This window comes from Colossoma macropomum, unplaced genomic scaffold (genome assembly GCF_904425465.1).
Source record: "Colossoma macropomum unplaced genomic scaffold, Colossoma_macropomum, whole genome shotgun sequence".
Lineage (NCBI taxonomy): Eukaryota > Metazoa > Chordata > Actinopteri > Characiformes > Serrasalmidae > Colossoma > Colossoma macropomum.
In genome coordinates, this window is record NW_023494792.1 from 1,085,659 (window position 1) to 1,094,374 (window position 8,716).

General features: G+C 43.6%; 1 protein-coding gene across 1 annotated transcript in view; it reads left to right on the forward strand.

Moving 5' to 3' along the window:
• The first annotated feature begins 1,098 nt into the window (after positions 1 to 1,098).
• The window catches only part of vps72a (vacuolar protein sorting 72 homolog a), a 12,667-nt gene continuing 5,049 nt past the window's right edge, over positions 1,099 to 8,716 (forward strand). The window contains exons 1-5 of the mRNA XM_036577907.1: positions 1,099 to 1,338; positions 1,861 to 1,987; positions 4,565 to 4,717; positions 6,126 to 6,240; positions 7,699 to 7,875. Coding sequence (XP_036433800.1) covers positions 1,871 to 1,987; positions 4,565 to 4,717; positions 6,126 to 6,240; positions 7,699 to 7,875 — 562 coding nt within the window. The 5' untranslated portion in view covers positions 1,099 to 1,338; positions 1,861 to 1,870. The remainder of the gene's footprint in view (positions 1,339 to 1,860; positions 1,988 to 4,564; positions 4,718 to 6,125; positions 6,241 to 7,698; positions 7,876 to 8,716) is intronic.

An 8,716-nucleotide genomic window follows, 5' to 3' on the forward strand; every position in this document is an offset into this window, starting at 1 on the left:
CAGAGAACAAGGAGGCTGAAGGGGCTTCCTATTCGCCAGCTTCCTGTTCAAATTGTCCCGTTCCACCAGTTACATTCTGGTACCTGAGGTGTGATAATAATAGCTGCTGCACCATTTAAGATGGAATGGGAAAATTCAAACAACAAGCTGGCGAATAAGAAGCGACTTCATACAAGTGCATCTTGTTTGTTTACAACTTTACAGCAAGAAAATGTACTGAATCAAACAGAAAGGACTAACAGGCTCTTTAGCAGTAACAGTTTAAAGACTGAATGCTGCTGTGTTAGTCGTTCAATCAGAAGAGTCAGTTAGCCTTAACAGTGCTGACGAAATATGTATTAATTGATCTTGACATTGTTCTGATGCGTATTCATTTTATCTATTTAATCTGGCCACTAATATGAATTCAGTATCTCAGTGGCTAGTCTTAAAGAGAATTAACATCCCAATAAAATAAATGTGGGTTGCATTGTTAATGACCAACAGAACAATATAAGGGCACAGAGCCCATAACTGAGTAAAATATGACACCGTTTATACACAGAAACGTTATGTTTTTACATGCAGACACTAAATCACAGAATAAACACAAACATGAATCAGTAAAAAAGAGGTTTAACTGAGTCGGATGGCGAAACTGCTGCTTCACTACATGACAGCTTCATTCAGCTCAACTCAGCTCTCACTGTTCACGCAGTGCATCATGGGCATAATTAATAATAATGCATTCAGTATACTGTGTATTAGAGCGCCGCAGTTCCTCCTCTGCTCCTGTAGGTGTCGGTATCAGACTGTGATTCTCTACAGACTGTATTATTAATATATATTAATAATAATAATAATAATAATAATAATAACAATAATAATAATAATAATAATAATAATGTATTTAGTGTAGTCTGTATTAGAGCGCCGCAGTTCCTCCTCCGCTCCTGTAGGTGTCGGTATCAGACTGTGATTCTCTACAGACTGTATTATTAATATATATTAATAATAATAATAATAATAATAATAATAATGTATTTAGCGTAGTCTGTATTAGAGTGCCGCAGTTCCTCCTCCGCTCCTGCAGGGGTCAGTGTCAGTGTCAGACTGTGGTCTACAGCGGAAGTGCAGAGCGGAGCGGCGCGCTGTGTTTGTGTCTGGGCGGCTTTGTTTTCTCGGTTTATCGGTGATTTATAGTGATTTATAGTGAATTATAGTGTAAATTAGTGAGTTAATCTGATTTATACTGAGCTCTCAGAGCGAGTTCAGTGTGTTTGATTCACCGGATTCAGCGTTTAAACCTCAAACAGGACCCGAACCGCCCGACCCGCTCCGAGTTCAGCTCACTGAGAGGTCAGTGACCGTTTAATACACTGTGGGGCTTTAATATCTCTGATTTACACTGAGTTATCTTGGAGTTTCGTGACTTATACTGGAGTTTAATGAGTTAAAATGCAATTTAGTGAGTTATAATGTGGTTTGGTGAGTTGTATTGAGGTATATTGTGTGTTTTAGTGTGTTTGATGCTGATACAGACTCTGGATTCAGTGTTTTATCCTCAACCTGAAGTTAAACTCAAGATTAAACCGCTTCAGTCTGAGTTTAGTGGATTAATCTTCACTTTGATGGCTTAATTTAATGCCTGACTTATAGTGATTTTTGTTGATCTATAGTGTAGTTAACTGAGTTATATGTTTAATCCTCAGTTTACTGGATTAATCTGCCCCATTTGAGTTTAATATCACTGATTTAGTTTGACTTATAGTGCAGTTTAGTGAGTTACGTGTTTAATCCTCAGTTTAATGGATAAATAATCCACACTATTCGAGTTTACTTTCTCTGGTTTAGACTGTGTTTATTGTGTTTTATGGTCAGTGGTGTAAAGATGAGTCTGGCTTTGGGCCGAGATCAGCGCAGCACTGCTGGAAACCGCCTCTCCAAACTCCTGGACGAGGAGGAAGAAGACGACTTCTACAAAACCACCTACGGAGGGTTTAACGACGTGAGTATTAACGTAATAACACAGAGAGAGTTTATAAACCACCTACAGAGGGTTTAACGCCATGAGTATTAATACAGTAACACAGAGAGAGTTTATAAACCACCTATGGAGGGTTTAACGACGTGAGTATTTACATAATAACACAGAGAGAGTTTATAAACCACCTACAGAGGGTTTAACGCCATGAGTATTAATACAGTAACACAGAGAGAGTTTATAAACCACCTATGGAGGGTTTAACGACGTGAGTATTGACATAATAACACAGAGAGAGTTTATAAACCACCTACGGAGGGTTTAACGACATGAGTATTAATACAGTAACACAGAGAGAGTTTATAAACCACCTACGGAGGGTTTAACGACGTGAGTATTAATGCAGTAACACAGAGTTTATAAACCACCTATGGAGGGTTTAAGGACGTGAGTATTAATACAGTAACACAGAGAGAGTTTATAAACCACCTACGGAGGGTTTAACGACGTGAGTATTAATGCAGTAACACAGAGTTTATAAACCACCTACGGAGGGTTTAAGGACGTGAGTATTAATACAGTAACACAGAGAGAGTTTATAAACCACTTACGGAGGGTTTAAGGACGTGAGTATTAACATAATAACACAGAGAGTTTATAAACCACCTACGGAGGGTTTAACGACGTGAGTATTAACATAATAACACAGAGAGAGAGTTTATAAACCACCTATGGAGGGTTTAACGACGTGAGTATTAATACAGTAACACAGAGAGAGTTTATAAACCACCTACGGAGGGTTTAACGAAGTGAGTATTAACGTAATAACACAGAGAGAGTTTATAAACCACCTACGGAGGGTTTAACGACATGAGTATTAATACAGTAACACTGAGAGAGTTTATAAACCACCTACGGAGGGTTTAACGACGTGAGTATTAACGTAATAACACAGAGAGAGTTTATAAACCACCTACGGAGGGTTTAACGACGTGAGTATTAACGTAATAACACAGAGAGAGTTTATAAACCACCTACGGAGGGTTTAACGACATGAGTATTAATATAATAACACAGAGAGTTTATAAACCACCTACGGAGGGTTTAACGAAGTGAGTATTAACGTAATAACACAGAGAGAGTTTATAAACCACCTACGGAGGGTTTAACGACATGAGTATTAATACAGTAACACTGAGAGAGTTTATAAACCACCTACGGAGGGTTTAACGAAGTGAGTATTAACGTAATAACACAGAGAGAGTTTATAAACCACCTACGGAGGGTTTAACGACATGAGTATTAATACAGTAACACTGAGAGAGTTTATAAACCACCTACAGTGGGTTTAACGACGTGAGTATTAATACAGTAACTTTGAGAGAGTTTATAAACCACCTACGGAGGGTTTAAGGACGTGAGTATTAATACAGTAACACTGAGAGAGTTTATAAACCACCTACGGAGGGTTTAACGACGTGAGTATTAATACAGTAACACTGAGAGAGTTTATAAACCACCTACGGAGGGTTTAATGACGTGTTAATATAATAACACAGAGAGAGTTTATAAACCACCTACGGAGGGTTTAACGACGTGAGTATTAATACAGTAACACTGAGAGAGTTTATAAACCGCCTACGGAGAGTTTAAGGACGTGAGTATTAATACAGTAACACTGAGAGAGTTTATAAACCACCTATGGAGGGTTTAAGGACGTGAGTATTAATACAGTAACACAGAGAGAGTTTATAAACCACCTACGGAGGGTTTAACGACGTGAGTATTAATACAGTAACACAGAGAGAGTTTATAAACCACCTACGGAGGGTTTAACGTTGTGAGTATTAACATAATACCACAGAGAGAGTTTATAAACCACCTACGGGGGGTTTAACGAAGTGAGTGTTAACATAATAACACAGAGAGAGTTTATAAACCGCCTACGGAGGGTTTAACGACGTGAGTATTAATACAGTAACACTGAGAGAGTTTATAAACCACCTACGGAGGGTTTAACGACGTGAGTATTAATGCAGTAACACAGAGTTTATAAACCACCTACGGAGGGTTTAACGACGTGAGTATTAATGCAGTAACACAGAGTTTATAAACCACCTACGGAGGATTTAACGACATGAGTATTAACATAATAACACAGAGAGAGTTTATAAACCACCTATGGAGGGTTTAACGACATGAGTATTAATATAATAACACAGAGAGAGTTTATAAACCACCTACGGAGGGTTTAACGACGTGAGTATTAATATAATAACACAGAGTTTATAAACCACCTACGGAGGGTTTAACGACGTGAGTATTAATATAATAACACAGAGTTTATAAACCACCTACGGAGGGTTTAACGACGTGAGTATTAATATAATAACACAGAGTTTATAAACCACCTACAGAGGGTTTAACAACGTGAATATTAACGTAATATCACACACAGAGTTTATAAACCACCTACGGAGGGTTTAACAACGTGAATATTAACGTAATATCACACACAGAGAGTTTATAAACCACCTACAGAGGGTTAATAGTTGTGTTAATGTATTGAGTAATCTTGATCAATGCAATGTGTGTTTGTAGGAGTCTGGAGATGATGAGTACCGAGGTGACCACTCAGACACGGAGGATGAAGTGGACAGTGACTTCGACATCGATGAAGGAGATGAGCCAGACAGTAATGAGGAGGAGGACGCCCCCCGCAGGAAGAGCCGCGTCGTTACAAAGGCTTATAAAGTAAGAATAACACACACTTCACCACCAGCAGCACATATTACAGAAACCATATTACCAGGAGTCGTATTACGGAAACATCCTAACTCTGAAATCTGTGTCCATGACGACTTCTGTCCAGACCGAGTTTAGTTCAGTATCTATTCCAGAATATCAGCTCCTACCTTCATAATCTCATCATGAACTCCAGATAAGAAAACAGCATCACACAAACATCCTAACTAGACTAAACCTCCTAAATCCTGTCCTAACTTTAGGATGAACCCCAACAGGGTCCTCACTTCTGTTTAAGGTCCGTTTCTATGGTTTTTAGGCAGCTGTGTCAGCAGCATAGTTCACTACCAGCATAATGAGCTCCATTTATTTCTACTGTAAAACGCTGCTTTCACTGTGAGATGATTTTCTTTTCTAACTCTGCGTTTTAAAGATCTCAGACGCTGCAGACTCCACCGCCCCTCTGATCACCTTCATGTGTTAATGTTGATGATGAAATATTACAGTGATGGTGGTGAATAATGAGGAGTCTGATCTGGTCTCTGAAGTCAGACAATTCGCCTTCATTTTAATTCCCAATTCTCATTTTAACCTCAGTCAGACGGCCTGTTCCTTAGCTCTGTGTGTGTGCCTGCGTGTGTGTGTGCCTGCGTGCGTGCGTGTGTGTGTGCCTGCGTGCATGTGTGCGTGCGTGCGTGTGTGCGTGCGTGCGTGTGTGCGTGCGTGTGTGTGTGTGCCTGCGTGCGTGTGTGCGTGCGTGTGTGTGCGTGCGTGCGTGTGTGTCTGCGTGTGTGTGTGTGTGCGCGCGTGCGTGTGTGTCTGCGTGTGTGTGTGTGCGCGTGTGTGTCTGCGTGTGTGTGTGTGTGCGCGTGCGTGTGTGTCTGCGTGTGTGTGTGTGTGCGCGTGCGTGTGTGTCTGCGTGTGTGTGTGTGTGCGCGTGCGTGTGTGTCTGCGTGTGTGTTTGTGTGTGCCTGCGTGCGTGTGTGCGTGCGTGCGTGTGTGTCTGCGTGTGTGTGTGTGTGCGCGTGCGTGTGTGTCTGCGTGTGTGTGCGCGTGCGTGTGTGTCTGCGTGTGTGTGTGTGTGCGCGTGCGTGTGTGTCTGCGTGTGTGTGCGCGTGCGTGTGTGCCTGCGTGTGTGCCTGCGTGTGTGCGTGCGTGCGTGTGTGCCTGCGTGTGTGTGTGTGCCTGTGTGTGTGTGTGTGTGTGCCTGCGTGTGTGTGTGTGCCTGCGTGTGTGTGTGCCTGTGTGTGCGTGTGTGTGCGTGCGTGCATGTGTGTGTGCCTGCGTGCGTGTGCCTGCGTGTGTGTGCCTGCGTGTGTGTGTGCCTGCGTGCGTGCGTGTGCGTGCGTGTGTGTGCGTGTGCGTGTGTGTGTGTGCGTGTGCGTGTGCGTGTGTGTGTGTGTGTGCGTGTGTGCAGGAGCCAGTGAAGGCGGTAAAGCCGAAAGTGAAGCGTCCGTCTGAAGAACCGAAGAGAACAGAGAGACCCAAAGCCGAAAAACGTTCTCACCAGGACCTGCAGGAGTACGGAGAGCGTGAGTCTCGCACACTGAGTCTCGCACACTGAGTCTCGCACACTGAGTCTCGCACATTTGGACTGGAGTAAACCGGGGTGGAGAACGGGGGTCCCGGAGGGGCTGGGGTTCAGCACAGCTTGGTGATTTTCCTTCTTTTAACACACCAGCTGACCCTGAGCTGAATCAGGTGTGCAGTGGAGTTCATCACCTGACATAAACAGGAGCTGAAGGCTTATTCATCCAGCATCAAGAGATCAGCTCTAATACACAGTGATCTGCTCTTAAGGGTGATCGCCTAAACCCCCTCCTGTACCGCCTAAATCCCCTCCTGCACCGCTAAACCCCCTCCTGTACCACCAGACCCCTTCTGCACCGCCAAACCCCCTCCTGTACCACCAGACCCCTTCTGCACCGCCAAACCCCTTCTGCACTGCTAAACTCCCCTCCTGTACCACCAGACCCCTCCAGCACCGCTAAACCCCTCCTGGACCACCAGACCCCTCCTGTACCGCCTAAACATCCTCCTGTACCGCCTAAACATCCTCCTGTACCACCTAAATCCCTTCCTGTACCGTCAAACCCCCTCCTGTACCGCCTAAACTCCCTCCTGTACCATCAAACCCCCTCCTGTACCGTCAAACCCGCTCCTGTACCATCAAACCCCCTCCTGTACCGTCAAACCCCCTCCTGTACCGCCTAAACCCCCTCCTGTACCGTCAAACCCCCTCCTGTACCGTCAAACCACCTCCTGTACCGCCTTAAAGTGCTAAAATAAAGTGAATGTAGATTAAAACACTGCAATGCAGAATGACGTGTTTCACCGTCTGTAGTCAGTCACACTGTGCAGTAGCTGCTGTACATCTGTTGGTTTCGTTAAAGAAAGAAATCGCATGTGAAAATAAAACCTCACTGCACACAAGACTGTTCTCACGTTTATTCGTCTGTTTCATGGTAAGTTAACCTCAGTTCACTTCAGAACATTAGAAAAAGTAAGATTTATAGCCAAACGGACAAACTGTAGAACATTTACTGATAGTTTACTGATATCTTAACAAAAACCCTGCAGATCTCAGTTCTGATAATAAATATAGATACTGACTCAAATCTCTATAGTCTGAGTAAAAGAGTGTGAGCTGCAGCCTTTTTCTCCAGATTTCTCCGCTGTCAGCCCCCCTCCCGAAATAAACACACGACTCATGAAAGAGCCATCGATACAGTGGCATTACTGTAACAGTACGGCTACAGTTTTACTGTATCTAGATTATCTACCGCCGTTGCATTTACTCTGTTACAGTCACGTATTTAAGCTGATTTCATTTGTCAGGTATGATTTTAATGTTAAGCTGCTGCGTCAGGTGGACTGACCCACATACAGACTCTCTGAGTTTAACGGTTTCACTGGGATTCATCATTTCTGTAGCTGTAAGTATGAAAAATGTTCACGTTTCTTAAATGTACTTTATTTTTTCTCTGCAGTGCGCAAGTCGGTGCGTAAGTCCACCAGCGAGCACACGAGGAAGACCTTTGAGCGTCTGCAGGAGCGCCAGATGGAGGCGCCGCGCCGCCGGAAAACCAACACAGAGCGCATCCTGAGTCAGGAGGAACTGCTGAAGGAGGCTCAGATTACAGCTCAGATTAACCTACAGTCTCTAGGTACATTAACAATGCACACAGAGCTGGTCCTGAGTCAGATCACAGCTCAGATTAACCTACGGTCTCTATATACACACAGAGCTGATCCCGAGTCAGATCACAGCTCAGATTAACCTACGGTCTCTATATAAACACAGAGCTAATCCTGAGTCAGATCACAGATCACAGCTCAGATTTACCTACGGTCTCTATATACACACAGAGCTGGTCCCGAGTCAGATCACAGCTCAGATTAACCTACGGTCTCTATATACACACAAAGCTGATCCCGAGTCAGATCACAGCTCAGATTAACCTACGATCTCTATATAAACACAGAGCTGGTCCTGAGTCAGATCACAGCTCAGATTAACCTACGGTCTCTATATACACACAGAGCTGGTCCTGAGTCAGATCACAGCTCAGATTAACCTACGGTCTCTATATACACACAGAGCTGGTCCTGAGTCAGATCACAGCTCAGATTAACCTACGGTCTCTATATACACACAGAGCTGGTCCTGAGTCAGATCACAGATCACAGCTCAGATTAACCTACAGTCTCTATATAAACACAGAGCTGGTCCCGAGTCAGATCACAGCTCAGATTAACCTACGATCTCTATATAAACACAGAGCTGGTCCCGAGTCAGATCACAGATCACAGCTCAGATTAACCTACGGTCTCTATATACACACAAAGCTGATCCCGAGTCAGATCACAGCTCAGATTAACCTACGATCTCTATATAAACACAGAGCTGGTCCTGAGTCAGATCACAGCTCAGATTAACCTACGGTCTCTATATACACACAGAGCTAATCCTGAGTCAGATGACAGATCACAGCTCAGATTTACCTA